The 18,072-nt window shown below is 45.2% G+C and overlaps 2 protein-coding genes across 2 annotated transcripts in view; one reads left to right on the top strand and one right to left on the bottom strand.

The window, feature by feature from the left end:
* pola1 (polymerase (DNA directed), alpha 1) overlaps positions 1-8,367 on the top strand; it is a 38,889-nt gene extending 30,522 nt beyond the window's left edge. Inside the window, exons 36-37 of the mRNA XM_035526698.1 lie at positions 244-340; positions 7,300-8,367. Coding sequence (XP_035382591.1) covers positions 244-340; positions 7,300-7,445 — 243 coding nt within the window. The 3' untranslated portion in view covers positions 7,446-8,367. The remainder of the gene's footprint in view (positions 1-243; positions 341-7,299) is intronic.
* A 3,790-nt stretch (positions 8,368-12,157) lies between these two features.
* On the bottom strand, positions 12,158-17,807 carry arxa (aristaless related homeobox a). The gene is made up of 5 exons (XM_027004403.2): positions 17,510-17,807; positions 16,546-17,095; positions 14,765-14,810; positions 12,829-13,154; positions 12,158-12,629 (listed from the first exon to the last, which is right to left on the bottom strand). The coding sequence occupies exons 1-5, from the start codon at positions 17,694-17,696 to the stop codon at positions 12,344-12,346; spliced, it is 1,395 nt and encodes a 464-aa protein (XP_026860204.2). The 5' UTR covers positions 17,697-17,807; the 3' UTR covers positions 12,158-12,343.
* Positions 17,808-18,072: the final 265 nt, after the last annotated feature.

The raw sequence follows: 18,072 nt of genomic DNA, 5'->3' as shown, positions 1-18,072 counted from the left end.
CGGTTAACAGGCGGCCGGGTGACCGGGGCTTCCTCCCACGAGCCTCCAGCTGCTGTCAGTAGACTTCTGACACTTTATTCGAGCGTGTGGAAAGTGGCGGCACGGCGGCTCCTTCCCCGCTGCACGGGTTGGGCCGCGGCCCTTTCTCGTGCGGAGTTTCGCCTGCTCGCCTGCTGCTGTTCCGTGCCCCATTTTCTGACTGGCGCGCCTGGGCTTTGTCTGTCTGTGCTCTTCTCTTCGCAGTACTCAGAGAAGGCACTCTACAACCAGCTGAGCTTCTACCGGTTCATCTTCGACTGGGAGTATGCCGCCGCCAAGGTCCTGCAAGCAGAGGAGAAACGTAAGAGATGACGCGCGCGCGCACGCACGCACGCACGCACACACACACACAGACCCATTTTTAACCCGGACTACGGGCGCATCGCACAGGTGCATCCAGCCACGCGCGCACTCGCGTGTCTCGGCTCCCGCGGGATGGTAATGGTCAAGGGGTTGGATGGGGGGGTGGGGGTGGGGGGTTAAGGACGTGCGGGTCCTCGAGTCGACAGCCCTAATTCAGGCGACGGATTCAATCACGGCGCGGCGCGGAATGCAAAGCGGCGGCCCAATCAGCCGGAGGGAGAGGGGGAACAGCCTCTTCTCTGGGCCGGCGGACACTCGGTAATGGCGCTGGCTGTGTTGATTGAAAACAGTTTTTAGATTTTGGAAAATGATAGGGGGAGTAATTGGCGAGAAGGCAAAAGGATAGGCCTTCATAAATAATGGGACATTGAGCATATATTTCCCACAGCCCAGTGGAGGATCCGGGCCCGGGCTCCAACCGGAGGTAGAGTCACTGCGGGCTACTTTAGGCGCCGGCCATTGTGATTGATGTCACTTGATTAAAAAGGACCTCTTTGCTTGCTTGCTTGCTTGCTTGCTTGCTTATTTATTTATTTATTTATTTCCCCCGCGTGCCAATGAGGTCCGGAGCGAGAAAGAGAGGCGTAGATAAATATAATGTGTAATCAATAGATGACCACTCAGAACACGAAGCTGGCCGAGTGGGTCTGGAGGGGGAAGTGGGGGACTAACATGATTATAGACTTGGCTTCTCTCTGGAATTTTGATTTCTCTACTTTTGTTTCGTTGGGGTAATCGTGGCCAAGCCGACAACTGCCCTACCCGTCTCGGCAACCTGTACTCCAATTCCTTGGTGGAGTGATTTTTGTGTGTTTGTTTATTTATTCACACCTCCCACCTTGATTTTCGTCAGGTGAGAGTAGATGTAAACCTTCACAAAGGGCCGGTGGTTCCAGGCTCGTGTCTGGACATTTTCTTGCGGCCTGCTCCTGTCCTCCCACTGGAATGTTGCACAACAGCGCCGTGGCTCCTCCGACCCAGGTCCCGAAAAACAACGAGCCCAGTCGACTCGGCTCTGGTGGGGATTAGCATGCTGCACCTGGGTGCACCTCTCCCACGCAGCTCTAAAATATAGCCTTGAGGTTATCACCCAACAGCCCCCAGGTCCATCACTATAATATTGCACATTAGTGTATTACAGACCGCAAGGCCTAGTGGGGTCCAGGAGGGAAATTGCAGGGCTGGATAACTCGGACTGTCTTTACCTGGTCCAGGTCCTGCTTTTAAACCTCCTAGTGGGCCTCTGCCTCAATGGGGGCCTTGAAGCTCGGCATTTAATCTCGATCTATTCTGTTGTGCTACACTGTCCTTGCATGGCACGTGTGCGTGAGCGCGTGTGTCTGTGTAATATAATTGTGTGATGTGATTATAACTGCTTTCACCCTGTTTGGGGTTATTATGTTCAGTTTTGTGTAGGATCATGGTGGAGCACCAAGTCTACAGTGGGTTTAGTATGAGGCAGTTGTGGAGTTTAGAATGGATTTAGTCTGGGGTAGTCATGGAAGACCCATTCTGTAGTGGGTTTAGTATGGGTGGGTTTAGTATGAAGTAGTGATGGAAGACCCACTCTACAGTGGGTTTAGTATGGGGTAGTGATGGAAGACCCACTCTACAGTAGATCAGTGTGTTTTAGTATAGGGTAATGGTGAAGGACCCAGGCTATATTTCCTTTAGTGTAGGGTAGGTGGGTGAAGAACTAGGCAGTTCATTGGGCATTTGGTGGAGGACTGTTGATGCAGATGCACGCTGCAAGGTTCTTGCTGTTGAGATGACACCATTCTAGTTCTTGTAATCCATAAAGTAAATGAAATTGTCCAAAGTTTCTCGCTATTTCAGCCAGAGTTGGTGTATTAGTGTATTATTTGATGTCTCGAGCGGTCTGTGGTCTCTGAAGCCCCACCTTCAAGCCTCTGCTACTGAAACGTCTCTGTTTGTACCTGCGCTGATCCAGCATGCTGATGTGGCCTTACTGAGCCTCATGTGTTTGATGGTGCCTTTGTTGGGTAGAGGTGGGTTCAAAATGCACGTCGATCAAAGCTCATGCAGTCAGCGAGGTGGTTTTAAATCTTGCACAAATTTTCACTCATTCTGTTTAAGTGAGATTGTAGCGGGTGTTTATCGTTTCCCGCATGTTCGACTAGAAGACCAACACAACTTTATAGATCCATGACAAGGAGTGGCAGCTCTGATGTGATTGGTTTTCCATTCCTTTTTCCACCTATTCTTTCCCTTTTCCTTCTGGACAGTGCTAAGGTGTGCAGACACTTTTTGATTGAGTCCTTTGCTCCAGTCCATAGACTTTGTGCCCCAGTGCACCATGGGAGGAAACGAGGAGTCACACTCTGGGCCGGCTGAAAGACACTGGTAAAGAAAGGTGCAACAGATTATCGGTGCGGTTTGAGAAACTTTTGGCTGCCCCCGTTACAGAGCGCACACAAACACACGTGTAATTTTACCGAATTCGCATGAACCGCCTAGCCCCCACCACAGCGCTGTTTAGCGTAGTATCTGGGCGACTTTCTGTGTGTGTCTGATGAGCGAGGAATTGCTTTTAAAGTGGGCATTATGCCCCCTCACTAGCACAATAGAAAAACCAGCTCCCCCCCCCTTCTGTCAGCTGTGCCGTTATTGTTGCGCTTTGGATAACCGCCATCGTATACCACCAGGAGGTGGTGCGACAGGGAGACGTGGACCGCCAGGAGAACGGGGCGGGGAGGAGGATGAGGGCGAGGCGTTCCCACCCCCCGGACTCACTGGGAGTTGTGTAAATGGGCCCCACCGGTCAGCCCCGGGGAGTTAAAGTCTGCCGAGACGTTAAACTTGCTGAGATGGAGCCTGCGCCCCTTCCTGACCGCGCTGCGCCTCTCTGGCCGAGAGGGGGCGCTGTGGCCAAACGGCAGAGCAGTTCCAGCTGTTGCTTGATGATGAAATTGCGAGCCAACGCTCCAGTCATTTGCTGTATTTTCCTATAGATTATGCGATTCCTCCTGTGAGGGGAAAAAACGATGGAAATTGCCTCTTTATTCTCAGATAAGGTTTTATAGAAAGGGAGAGAAATAAAAAGGGGGCCAAAGAAACCTTCACCAGCAGTGTGTGCCTCAAGCTGTACCAGAGCCAAGTCAGGTTGTTCCTTTCTCCTCCCCACCCTCCATTTTTCTCAAAGCCTCTTTCCTCTTTGTGGTTCGTTACAAATGGCTGAAGCCGTTTGTCTCTTGCTGTCGAGCCCCGCACGGCAGAATCTGGGCAAATCGCACCGCTCGTCACGTTAGCGGCTCCCGAGCGTTAGCAGCCTGCGCTCATCGCAGAGTGGGCTCCAGGGAGATTGGTCACCGCACCTGCACAGACCTCTGGTGGCCCAGGACGGATCACGCACGCCCATCTGGATGACGGTGCTGATGTCGCCGGATCCATCAAACTTCTCAGCTGGATTTTTTTTTTGTGGGTGGGGGGGTGTACAGTGTAAGTGCTTTTCTTTTTTTGACCACGTGTGCAAGTGTGTGTGCACTTGCTTGCGTCTGGAACGAGACACGTTTTAGATGCAGACTCTGAATCTGATCTACATGTAGACCACAGTCCTCCGCCTGATTGCAGCAACTGAGGTAAATATGGAGGCAATTTCACACACTGCAGGAGTCCTTCCATAATAAAACATTCTCTCTCTCCTTTTTCGAAATATTAGATATCCCATATCAATGACTTCCAAATCATGTTGAACTGATTTTTATTCCCTTCATGAAGAGCAATTTATTTGCCTCTTTTAGACATCCCTTTACTTCTCTCTCTCTCTCTCTCTCTCTCTCTCTCTCTCTCTCTCTCTCTCTCTCTCTCCCTCTCCCTCATCTCTCCTTAAGTGTGGGCAGTGTGATTATGCTCGCTTCGTAATGTAATTTTGTCGCATTGATAAAATAAAAATTGTCCTTTATCAGTGAGCAGCTAATGCTCAATTTGCAGGCTGTCTCCTCTGCAAGCCCTTCAGGGCGCACGCCGCGCGCCCTGCCGCCCCTCCTCCCCCGCGCTCTGCCAGCCTCGAGCTGCTGGAAATCTGCGGGTGCGATTGTCAAATCAATTATTCATTCTGTGCAATTACACTCGCACAAAGAACTTTTCCCTGCTCGCGGTGATGATTAAATTAACAGCTATTCCAGCTGCCTGATAACATCTAATAGAATATTCATAAGCAGCCCAAATGGAATGTATGATCTCCATTAACTTCATCATGCTCACTTAATTACATGCTTGTTATTGTATTTACACCTAGTTAGAGCGCATGGAAGCTGATCCACTCTGCCTGGACTAGCTTGCCCTTCCTCTGTCACGAAGCAGCCACACCATACTGCTTCCCCCTCTCTCTCTCTCTCTCTCTCTCTCTCTCTCTCTCTCTCTCTCTCTCTCTCTCTCTCTCTCTCTCCCCTGTTTTTCCTCTCTTTCTCTGTCTCGTCCCTCTCTTTTTCTTTCTCTCCCACCCCCCTTCTGCCTTTCTCAGTTTCTCTTTCTCTCTCCTTCTCTTGCTCTTCCTCTCTCTTGCACATCTTCTGTCGTTTCTCCTCACGGTCTCATCGGCTCTCCTCATCTCCGCTCCCTTTTCGAAATGCTATTTATTTTAAATACGACCCCTGCCGGGCCGAGAGGGAAAGCGAGGTCTCTGACAACCTCCGTGGCTTTTAAGTTGCTCTTTTATCCGTTCCCCACACAATGATTGAGGGGGGGGGGGGGGGGGGGGAGGAGAAGGAGAAGAAGAAGAAGAAGAAGAAGAAGGAAGAAGAGGAGGAGACGAAGGGTGGGGGGGGGAGAATTATTTTCTCTCGCACCTTTCAAAAATGATGACATGATTGCTTTCGCTTGATCATGCATCATCTTCTTTCTTCTCCCACCTCCCTTTCTTTTCTCAGGTAAATAGTATTCTCCCCCTCGCACTGGTTCATGTGCCTGCCTTCTCTTTCTCTGGCTCTCTCTTGTTCTCTCTCTGGAGGTAAAATGTATGTATGATAATGGTGCAGCTGAGGTGGGGGGGGAGTTGTTGCGTGCGCCCGCGTGTGCGCCATCCCAGTTTGTCTGTCTGAAAGGGTGGACACGGCCACTCTCCTGTGTGTGTTTAACCTTTGTTCCACACCGAGAGTTTGGTCCTGTGTTTGTGCTCCACCTGCTAATGGAGGCAGACTGCGATTGAAATCTGGACCCCAGAGAGAGAGACAGACGCCGGGGCAGGAGTGGGGATTACATCAGCGTTCACGTCTAAATGTCCCCCTCAAGGGGCTCGTCGCCGTGAGCCCGAGGAGCCGAACTAGGGTGGTAATGAGAGAGCAAACCTTTTTAAATGGGTAAACGACGCGCATGCGGCCACCTGGGCAGCGCTGCGGGAACGGCGCTTTTGTCACACCGCCCCTTTTTGGGCTGGAGGACTAATTGCGGCCGCGTGCACCCACGCGGCGTCCTTTCACTGATGCACTTTTTTTGTTGTTGTTTTACAACTCGACGTTTCTCCTCACTGGGAAACGGAGCAGCCTCCCTCTCGCTCCACTCCCGGGAGCGCACCTTGGCAAAGACTTGCCTTTACAAAAGACTTTGGTTAAAGGCTTTGACTTGGCCTGCAATTCCGGTTCAGTCCTGCCAGCCTGCCAATGGCTCCTCCATCATAATCTCTCCGTTATTGAAGGCCCTCCTGTGGGGATAAATGACCTAGGATATCGACCCGATTGCCTGACCTCGCCGCTCCCCGGCCGCGCCGTCTATTTAGCCTCTGGGCTTCAGCAGACACCTCGCCCCTCGAAAGCGCCACGCCGCCTGCGCCGGCAGCGGATTACTGCAGCCTCATCGATTCTTTGAGGTTTTCGTTCGAAATGATACTTGATAAACCTCTCCAAGCCTCTGTCCAAGAGCCGAGCTCGATATTATAACCCACGATTTTTCACCCCTGCTTCGACTCCACAGGGGTTACTCCCCCGAGCCTTGCCCATCGTTGGGCCAGCTTGCTCTCCTTCAGGTTTTCCTCGCTCTGCTTGTTCGTGCGGCAACATATTGAATCTGTTATGTCGGTATATTACCATAGCTGGGTTTTCTCAGTTAATGTAAGAAAAGGGCCCATTTTCTGAAGACCTTTTTTGGGGTCGAGGGGGCGGGGATTGAGACTCCAGCAGCAGTCCGAGCTCTCGATAAGTGTCAGCATTTAGAGTAACCAGTTTATTTGTCTTTCTCTCAGAAGACATCATCGGAGGATACTGCTATTGAAAATGTAGTGGCAACGTACTGTGCCAGCCAGACTTAAAAGCTTGTTTGGGTATTTATCAGGAGCCTATTTTGTCATTCACAGCTTAACATTCTCTGGCACTTGGCCAAATTTTTGCCATGTGGGCCTTTTTTTGGTTCATAAAATATTCTCTACTTGGAATGCAGTTTAATTAAGGCAAGCCACAAGCACTCCAAGTGGGTTTTTGTTTTTGGATGCATTTCAACTAGTCATGCTCAGCTATGCAATGGAATATCTCGCAATTACCAATGGTATGTGAGCTGGGTAGTTTATCCAATTAGCAGTAAGCTACTTTTTGTGTGTCGCAGTGTAGCATGCTGTGTGCATGTGATTCACTGTCTCCGTTCGTTAAAACAAGGACTTGAAGTTGATTAAGGCTGGTAAGGAAACAAGTACCGTAGGGTGGGGTGTTAGAAATCCAAGGAGGTGGGCTTGGTTGGAGCGAAAGGGTTGGTGAGAGATGATGCTTGGCCCTCGGTGTCACAAAGTAAATGGATCCAGTCTTTGAAAAATCTGCCTTATTAAAATGATCTTAAGTGAAACCATTGGCATGTCATTACCTGCTGATTCGTCATTCACAGTGCGTATTCGGCCTCCTGTTCAACAGTCCTGACTGGTGTCGTTAAAGCACTAACCTGCACATCTGTCCACAGAAAAGGTGAGATCCTGGATTGAAGAGAAGGAGGTGAAGGAGGTGTATAGGAGGCTCAAGGGGGTGGTGGACCGTATCCTGACGTCCAGCAGCTACTCGGAGGTCAACCTCGCCAAGCTCTTCCAGGCCTTCACAGTGCTGAAGTGACTGTTCTACCACACTCGTTCTGGGTGAGGTGGGCAGTTAAATCGGTCGGCTTTCCATCAGAGGGTCCCACAAAGCTCCAGAGAGGTTTTTGATTTTACTGTGTTTTTTTTGTTGTTTGTTTTTGTTTTTTGTTTTTTTTCTCGATTTTATGCCCTTGTTTGTTTTTGTTTTTTCTTTCTCTCTCATTCTGTTTTCTGCGAGTGAGTGTGTATATAGTGACTTTGTAATATATTGAGTTGCCATGTTCTAGTTTTCCCCTGAATTCCTGACAACTCTGCTGTTTGGGTCTTGGCTCCCTGAAACCGCTGTCCATGGCCTTTTTGTGCAGCGTGAATTAAGGTCAGAGGTCAGGTGAGATGACGGTGCTGCTGCGTGCGGCCATCAAGCACTGCCTTGATTGACCGCCTGTCACTCACACTGACCTGACTCTCATCAAATCCATTTAGCCACCACATTGCACAGCCAGGTCTTTAATCGATCTCGATTCGGTGGTAAAATGGATGAGAAGAGGGCCTTATAGACCCTTAGACACCACTGGCCCCCACCCGCCACACACAGAGGTGGGAATTTGGAGGTAACAATCAGGGGGGTAGTAACTTCTCTGCCACCACTGGTTCTTGACAGTGTGGCAATTAGCCAATGATACAGACTTGGCCAGTGATTTCTGTAGTCGGAAGTGATTGGACGCTTGTTTGAACTGGGCCTCCCCTGACACTTGGGGCACCTATAAAACAGTCCGAATTTAAGTGCCCGGTTTAGAGGATTGAGATTACTTTAGTCTGTGTTTTGAACAGCTATTTTATCAGAATTTGAGCAATTTGGGCTACTATATGGTTTCTATTTCTGATATTAGATTTCTTTTGTATGTCTTTTTTTCCATGCTTGTGCAAAATGTACTTAATTAAATGTATGATTAAAGTTTGCTAATTGTGTTTTTATACCAAAAGTAGAATAAAGTGACAGTTACAGGTTTCGTGCTTTCCCTCCCCCTCCTCCAGGTATTAAACTTTTCCATGCAGATGACCGTTATATTCTAGGCAAAAACTGGTAACTATTCTCCCAAGCACGCGCTTAAGACATGAAAAAGAGAAGCGCGAGTCACTGAATGCCGCAGTGGCGGCGGTGTTAAAAATGGTGCTCGCCTCACTCGCTTGTTCCATGTGTTTATAATGACAGGTGAATGATGATTTTTCTTACACCATTTCATCATTGTAAATGCCAATTTCCATAAATACCGTGCTTGAAAAATCACTTTAGACGACAGCCACTAATGGCACCGACCTAAGAGATTGTACACTTAAGAGTCGCTTTATGCCCTCGGTTTAGTCCGGAGTGTGATCGACAGCGTATGTGTGGAGGCCTGTGTTGCCGGTTAAGTAAATTTATATATTTATTATATCACATCTGCTGTGCGCCGAGCAAAATACTTAACTGTGGGACTAGTTAGGTTACTCAATGGATTTTTATCGCACTTTACAAGATTAAGTCATCAATGCATGGTCTCAGGTTTCAATGAGGCATTCCTCTAACTCCGGGCAAAGCATTATCATGCCAGCGGTGGCTGTTTTCAAACTGCGGCACTCAATGGCGATGAAGCTTTGCATTAATTTCCCCGCTAAGCTAATAAGAATGATTCGTTTTTGTTATGCTAAGCTTTATTGCCTGTCTTTTTGACCAGAATGGTGGTGTTGAGCAAAGCGGTGGACAAGGTTCTCTTTGATGAGGGAATTAGTGTTCCATTCTCTCCCCATTATTCATAGCCCTGCGGAATATGTGAGTACCCGTGGGTGTCAAAAGGAAAGCCGGTCCCATTGCAAAGTGCTCCCCTTGTTTCTCTGAATAGCGGGCTATGAGATGATAAACCGCTTAATACACCGAACTAATTGGATGAGAGTAAAAGAGACGGGGGAATTAAGGCACAGCAAAAGGGGACAGAGTGCTAGTGGCCCGCCATTCAGCCTTTTCACCGTGATTTCTCCTCCACGACTGCAAAGGGAGACGAGAGGCTCATCAAAGCGCCTTTAGTGCTCTACCCCTGGTGTCTCGAGCCGTGTCCGGATGGAGAAGCATGTGATTATTCGCTCGTGGTTGAAACTCAGCTCGAGAATTTACAATCAAGTATAAAAAGGGGGGAGTCGACGTGAGATTTACAATGAATTGTAGTACGTTATCCTGGCACGGTAAGACAGTTTGGACTGGATAAGTAGCGGAGGATTTGTTGGGAATTCCTGTGTAGTAAGAATGATTAAAAAATAGATATAATCTGAAATTGTCTTTGCGCTATAGGTAGGGGCGTTCAATCAAAAAGGGCACCATCCCTGTTTTGACCCAGTATATGCTACCAACCTACACTAAATTAAGTGAAAATGGCCCAGCGTACTTCGTGTCGCCAGTTTAAAAAAAAAAAGAAAAAAAAGAATAGAAATTGTAAGTCTATTGGACTGCCATTCATTAATAATGCTCACAATAAGATTAAAGATTTCTGGAAAATCTCATAAAAGCTTCCAGACGTGGTCTAGGCTACTTTCCAGTGGTCTCTGCAAATAAAAAAAAAAGACCTCAGTGCTTACCTCACGGGGAGGTACTGGGTTTGGGGGAGAAAATTGGTTTCTTTTGCCTACTGCTCCTTTGAACATATTCTGCCCTTGTCATGCGTGACATGTCAAATGTTTAATATGGACTTCGCACAAGTCTGCAGGGGGGTCCTTGGAGCACGATATTCGTGAGAATAAATGATGTGAAGAGTTAGAACTGTTCCAGCTGGAGTGAGAGACCCCCCCCCCCACACACACACACACACACCACACACACCTCCTAACCCATCCTAAACCATCTTCAACTCGCTTTATTTCCATTTTCACTGATCCTGCTTGTTTGTGGCGTCAAAATGAGTTGGATTAGTGGGTGTAAAACAAGGAAAGAGAAATCTTTTCAACGGAGCTAGCAATAAAAAGGAAAAATTAATCCTAGAGGTAATTTCACGCGATTTGGTTCGGCACCATGGACGGGTCAAATGGGGGAAAATTACTTAGCTGAAAGGAGCACATTGATTGCAGTAATGGAATCGCTTTTCGTGAGATCCAGCGGAGAGGATTTGGGAATTAAATCAGGAATTCGAGAGAAAGACATTCTGATAAACTGGTTGTTACTTCATTAATGAGAAAGGACTCGCCTCGACTTAGCTGGTATTACAGATGTTAAGTTCAATTTAGCGCCTCTAAAACTTCTTAAAACGTGTTTTGTTAACAGACGAAATGGCTGTATAATTGAAAACCGTCGCTTTTGTCAAGTTCCTACGTTTAGAAGCATCGTAAGGAACATAAGCATAGACTACAGCCTAATAAACCATTGGTTTACCCAATTTTCTTAGGCATTTACGAAAATCACGGACAATATTTCACAAAGCAAATGTTCCCTACGTTTTCATCTACGCAATGTTTTAAAGCATCCGTGTATTTTAAAGCAATCCTGTTTAATGTAAATTGATTAAACGACAAAATAAAATGTTTCTCTTGGGATGAACACGGTAGTTATTATCGAATAACTGCAAACTTGACTAGCACATATTTTTGCAAACAAAGCGCTCATATGACACGCAAAAAAACGTAGACTAATATTTAATGTTTAATTCATACATCTAACGTAACGAGAGTCGCTGTGTATCGGTAGGTTTTTACGTCACTGTTAATGTTAAAGAATATATAGTGCTTTTGAATATAACCGTAGGCCTATATTAATGTGCCGTTTGCTTAGATAGCATCCTTAAATTTACTGACATATTATTTGTAGATGCTATACAGTTTATATCTTGAAAACAAAATTTATAAGCCTAAATATGTAAATTCGTAAAACGTATTTGGTGTAAACATTAATTTAAATTTATATATTTATTTTAAATTCTTATTAAATAAAAGCTGGAGTTTCCTTTTAACCAGATGTGTTTATTCATCCTTTACCTGGCCATGCCAAAAAGCCAAAATAATCTCACTGAACAGCAAAACGTCCTGCCCTGCCTCTCACACTGCAGGGTGCACATAAATAATCATCTAAAAACCTAAGATTTCATAAAATGAACATAGGTTGCATTCTACTTGGAAACATTCATACAATACTACATCAAGAGAATCTTTTCAAAACGTTTTCAAATGTACACGTCTTTTTTTAAGACCCCCCCCCCCATTTCTTAATTTTTACAGTGCTATATATATATACAAATAGGCTACTCTTAACGGGTAATGAACAAGCAATTATTTAAATCTGAACTCCACTTTTGTCCTTTTAAGTAACAAAGCAATTGTTTGTTATTATCCCCCTCAACATCAACAGAAGAGTTTAAATGAACACAGAGGAGTAATCTTCACAGATAGCATGTAACTGTTCGCACTGCTTAGTGGGCGGAACCTGGGATGAGTGACGGTAATAGTTGGCAGCCAATGGGAGTTCCCTTTGGCATCCTGACCCCTCTGACGCTCTGGAACACTGGATCCGGTCTAGAAAGAGCTTCGCGTGACTCGAAGAGGAGGTGATGGCGCTATTTCTTGCGCGACCGCAAAACAGGCCTAGGTGGATTGGCTTTATGGCTTTATAGAGCTCAGTCGCAGTAGTATTGCAGTGTGGCTACATTTGCAGACTATGGGGTTCAGGAGAAATGGCGAGTTATGAGTATGGTAACTAGGAATCGAGGGAGGGTGTCCGACGGTGGTGGGGGGGGGGGGGGGGTTTGGGGGGTTCGGGTCGCTGTGACGACACGTTATGACTCCAGTGCTCGGAAAGCTCATCAGCGTGCTGCTGCTGTGTGAATTTGGTCATGCTTTTTCAGTAAGGGCTTTGTTTTTATTTTCTTAATCTTCATTTTCTTTTCTTTTTTTTTCTTCCTTTTTTTTTCGGGAGCAGAGGGTTCAGCACACCTCCTTCCCCGTGGCGCCGGCGGGCAGGATGTTCAGCTGGGTCAGCTGGGCCGAGTGTTCTTTCGCTTTGAGACGCAGGGCAGCGATGCTGGAGGCCCGGCGGTCTGCGGCCGTGGAAGAGGAGGATGAGGAGGAAGAGGATGAGGAAGAGGAGGACGAGGACGGGTCCGGCAGGCCTGCGGGAGGCTGCAGGGGACCGTCCGCCGTGGGCGCGGCTTGGCGCAGAAGAGCGGCAGCCGTGGAAGCGCTGGTCAGAGGGCCCATGCTGGAGAAGAGCCTGGGCGGGCACACGGGCACACAGGGAGGCGTGACAAGGATGGTCAACAAAGACACGCACATGCTCACACTTTCGCTTCGTTTGTGGTCAGCACTCGGCAGCTTTGATGAGAGTACAAGTGTTAACCCAAGAGGCTACGCTAGACCTTTTTACAGTTGCTAGCTGGTGTTGGTTTATTGCTGCTGGTTGTAGAGCCTACCTGCCAAAAGTGGGCCCGATGAAGGCTGGATGTCGGAACATGGCGGTACCCAGAAAAGTGCCGAGGCCGAGAGGCGTAGCAGGAGGGAGGGTGGAGCTGTTGTGTGGAGGGGCCAGTCCCGGGAAGGCGGCAGCCGCGGCAGCCGCGGCGGTCCAGGCCGACTCCAGCGCGGGGTGGGGGTGAGGTGGGAATGGGCCTCCATCCAGGTAATGACTCAGAGGGTGTGCTGCAGCGAGGGGTCCAGGGAACGGGAGACCTGGAGGGTGGGTCTGAACACCTGCCTTCTCACGTTTCCTCCATTTTGCTCTGCGATTCTGGAACCACACCTATGGATGGAGAATAGGTTTCGCTAAATGACGTGTATTACATAGTACATCCTACAGGAGAAAGACTTTTTCCTGTTCTTGGAAACATCTTAAAATTGTCTAACATGACTGTAGATACTCAATAAGAAAATGAGCATTTTGAAAGTTTATATGAATTTATGCTGCATTAATCTTTTATATTTGTTATGTTATTTGTCTTACAATATACTTGATAGCTCAATTTGTATTCTGCTTGACACACTGTATGCTTGTCTGAGCATAAAGCTTGACACAGTAGACCGTGTCCAATATTTGGCTCGCTTTAATGAGGTGACAAATAGGCATAAATTCAGGGGATAATTAAATGACCCTAAGCTCACTTCCTTATGGTCCGTTAGCCTAACTTTGCTAATTAAAATCTGGTTTAGGCTGTCTAAAAACAGGGTGGAGCATGGTAATTACGTCTTGTTAACAAAGGATTCCAGAATAACAGCCTGGATGAAGTTCAATAACAGTGCACTTTAAATTAAATTCCCCAAAATGCAAGTGACTTTGGAAAGCATATTTAACTTTCCCATGGCTGCCCTGCCACCTTTCCATCCTCACAGGCACTTTCAAGCTGTGTGCTAGCAGTGCCAGAGTCTGCAGGGGAAGCACTCGCAATAAGGGAAGTGTCAACAGTGGTGTGGTGAACCAAGCTAGCCTCTCACACTCTTTTGCATTGCAGGGCCCCTGGGGAATTTATGAGTTTTATCACCTCCTGATCGAGCCCATTAAGTGATTTGTTCATCCACAGTCCCAAACAGACATCTGTTGTTTTTTATGTTGGCAATAACCCCTGTTTCAGCCATGTGTTTGTACTGTCTCTTTGGTTATGGGAGTTGAGCTTGATCATGCAAGCCACGCTTTGAATAGGGGTGGGGGGTGGGCGGTGGGGGGGGACGACAAACACCTTTAATAGTCTCTCACTCGTTCCAAGTGCAAAGCATTGGATCAATGCTGGTCTATTGCAATCACAAAATGGGAAATCAAATAGCATTATCCGTTCACCCTCCCTCTCCCCCGCACCGGCGACGAGAATTCAAACACCATTTTCTCCCCGGAATAGCAGTGTTTGCTCTCTCGCTAAGTGCGCTTTCATGAATCGGGGGCGTCCGCTTACTTGCCATTAAAATGTTCGTTCTATTGTATGTAATAACTTTCGATAACAGGAAAGATCTTGCCATGACGTTTGGAGTCATTTAACAAAGTTAAAGACTACCACTTTCGAATGAAATTAAATTATACACCATTAGCTGTAGCACTTCGGTTGGGAAATTCAGAATTCTCAGAAGTCTTAAAATCCTACTGTACAAAATAATGACAGGTAACCTGGACATAAAGGCAGTGTCTAATATTGCTTAGAGTTACGATTACGTCGTCCACTTGTAATGATCCTCCTAGGGCCTTTTATGTTTAAATTCTTTAAAAAAAAATCATATGTCATGTATAGATATAGAGGGGATGTCCCGTTAAGGTGTGGTCTATAAATGATAGCCTTCACATGCTTGCAGTTCTGTGTAGGGAAAAGGCAGTGTGTTGGTAATTCAGCCAAACGAGACTACGGAAGCCTTATGATCAACAGCACTTACTTGTACGCGAGCTTCGGTCAGATCCAGACGCATCGCGAGCTCCTCTCTGAAACAACGGAAAATGACTTACGACTCTAAAAGCCAGCAAAGATATTACATTAAAAAAAATAAAATAAAAATAATGTATATATATATATATATATATATATATATATATATATATATATATATATATATATATATATATATATATATATATATATATAATTTTAAACATTGTCAGAAAATGGTTGTTGAAATTGACGAGAACTCATTAAACCTATCTGGGACAAATAAAAATCGAACCGATAACTTTATATTTTTTGTAAAGGTTCGTTTCTGTAGCCTAACTACATAATGACTGAAATAATGACATCCAAACTAGGCCTGTACTACATCGCAATTGAGCATTTGCTACAAATACACCTGGGCAAATTGATGGCAATTATTTTCCCCAGAAATAAGCTGCATCAATAAAAAACGTCAATTTTCCTGACAAACACCGACCGATTTATGAGCTTTAAAAAAACTTTAAAATAAATGTAACTTTAAAATGTATATTATTTTTTATTAGTTTCTTTTCTTGGTGCAGCTATGATTATTCCCGATAGAGAACGAGGATAGATAGAATCTAGGTACATAGATAGAATCTAGGTATATACTAAATAGGAAAATCTAATATTAGGCTGCTCATTTATTGATTCCATGTTGAACTCTAGCAAAATTAGCAATTTGAATGACGTATTTTTACCGACTAAAAATTTCAATATAATTCTAATTAATAATTCATTCTCTTTCGCATTATTATTATTATTATTATTATTGTTATTATTATTATTGTTATTATTATTATTATTATTATTATTATTATCATTGTTATTATTATTATTATTATTATTGCTCTAACTATTATTATTACTTAGTGTTTAGGCCTAATATTATTTATAGGCATATTTTAGAGTAAAACCGGCATTCACTTCTGTCCATCATACACAGCGCCGTCATCAACACATGCACACACAGGCAATGCATACATAGGCCTACGATAGAAAATAACATTTCTAAATAACTATTCAAATAAATTAATTAACACTGTGTTGAATATGGCTACTGATTACCCAACAGCAAGTATCCAAAGCTTCCAGGCTCAGAAATATTTGTATATGTGTACTATTGCTTTCCTGAATATATTCTTAAAATATCTTCTAATTATACCAATTAGTACAAACTATATGCAGAAATATATCTACATGTAGAATAATCTTTTTTTCGAATCGAAAATGCAAAAACGCATTCGCCTCACTTTAAAGTGAATAGTTGCTTGCTTCATCCTTGAAGCCAACAATACATTTTCAGTGCACTTTATAAATCCGTTATTAATTCCTAAAACTCTTTACAAATTCATTTAAATAAGGTTGTATGAATTTTATATTTTATTACCTTATTTATGACTTTAACCTTTAGCCTAGTACATTTATATACCTAAGTAAGTATAAATGTATGAATAAATGTTAGCATACGTAGGCTAAATTATGTTCGGTGTTTTCACACTTCTATAGATCCTAAATTATTAAAATAATTTCTACGCATACTATTTTTGTCATTTTCATCATCATTATTATTGTTGTTGTTGCTGTTGTAACGTTGGCAATTCTTTTCGTGAATAATCATTATTATAGTGTTCGGATGTTGTCTGGATGTTATGACACCTAACGAGATGCTATCTGGATCTGTGAATAATGTCTCTAGACACCCACTACAAACTATGCCGGGTTTCGCCCCTCTGCGCTGGGGTGGTATACCTGGTGAACACGTCAGGATAGTGAGTTTTCTGGAAGGCCCTCTCCAGTTCCTCGAGCTGATAGCTTGTGAAGGTAGTCCTGTATCTTCTTTGCTTTCGTTTAAGCATCCCCTCCTCCGAATCGCTGCCTGCCGACAGACACACACTGTCTTCACCATCTTTTACATCCCCATCGTTGTGCAGGCTTTCTTCGTCCTTCGGAGACAGACCAGCGTCTCCGCACGCCTCCTCTTTCACCACATCCTCTTCAAACTTGAGCGTGCTAAGTTCCACAAGCTCTTGGGCCTCGTGCTCTGGGCTGTGGCCCTCCTCGCTCTGGCTGAACGATGCATTCTCTCTGTAGGACTTGCTTCGGCTAATGCTAACTTGTGGCGCCTGGCTGATTTTAAGACTCTCGCAGGCTTGGTCCAGTAGCCGCTCTCTCTCTCCCTTCTCCACATGCTCATGAAACCCCCTGCCGGAGTCCAAGTATTTCCCCCCAGGGCCGTACAGCCGGCGCAGTTTTGGTGGCAGGTGCATGTCCGAGTCAAAAGAGTTATCTTTACTAGACACTGAAAAAAGAAACCAGTGGAATCCGTGATCAGAGTAAAACAATATATAAAGTACTCAGGTCTGAGGTCTTCAGGAAGTTGACAGAGTGATTCCCTCTAATCTTTTGTGATTTTCAACTAATATTGTGTTAGAGAAACTTACTTATTTCACTCTAATCTAAATAACCTAAATAATCAGTTCTAATGACCACATAGTTTGGTTCTTACATTCGTCAGACAATATAACATTTACTAACTAATCCAACTTGCATGTGGTATGTTTCAACACTAAGATATGCCTTTAAACTCTTCGGGAGCTAAAACAGGATTCTATATCCAAATGAAAGCGTATATTAAGTTATTCAACGTTCTTTATGAAAATTATAAAATTTAGCTAGTAGCTTTATGTATCTGCCGAACGTCCGTATGTCTTACCGTCAGAAGACTGATCCTGGTCGGCTCTGGCGGGTATTGCTGGTAAACTTTGCGTTCCCAGTAGTCTGACTTTGCATGGGCTTCTTCTCCCGAGTATGCTGTCAATGCAGTACGAGGAGAGCACAGTTGGCGATTTACTTTTGCAGTCGTTTCGGTCATGGGTATCGTCGTCGAACTGACTGCTCATTTTTGTCGTTTAAGCGAATGCTGGTTTCGCTTGAAGTAGTGGGCGCTATACTGGCTCTATGTCTGAAACGTCTCTCTTCCCTATCCCAGCACGGGCGATAATGTCATATGCGCCGAGCTGCAATAGCTCTGCTCTCCATTCTGTTGCATTGACGTGCATCGCCAATCTGATTGGCTCCCAGGGGAAAAAGGGGCATCTTTATTTTTCCATTAAAGTTCGCCGGCGTGAACAGACCGAATGTTGTGATAGATCAGGCCACTGAAGCAATAAAATGAACTGCTCCAGCTTCGAATTAATATGAGCTAAAATAAGAGCGTTTGCCATAAATAAAAAGAAATATTATGCTGTCGAGAATCCCTTCTTTAAAGTTATTCTG

Source organism: Electrophorus electricus, chromosome 5, assembly GCF_013358815.1.
Source record: "Electrophorus electricus isolate fEleEle1 chromosome 5, fEleEle1.pri, whole genome shotgun sequence".
In the NCBI taxonomy this organism is placed as follows: domain Eukaryota; kingdom Metazoa; phylum Chordata; class Actinopteri; order Gymnotiformes; family Gymnotidae; genus Electrophorus; species Electrophorus electricus.
The sequence above is the reverse complement of the archived record's forward strand: the minus strand, read 5'-3'. Positions and strand labels throughout refer to the sequence as shown.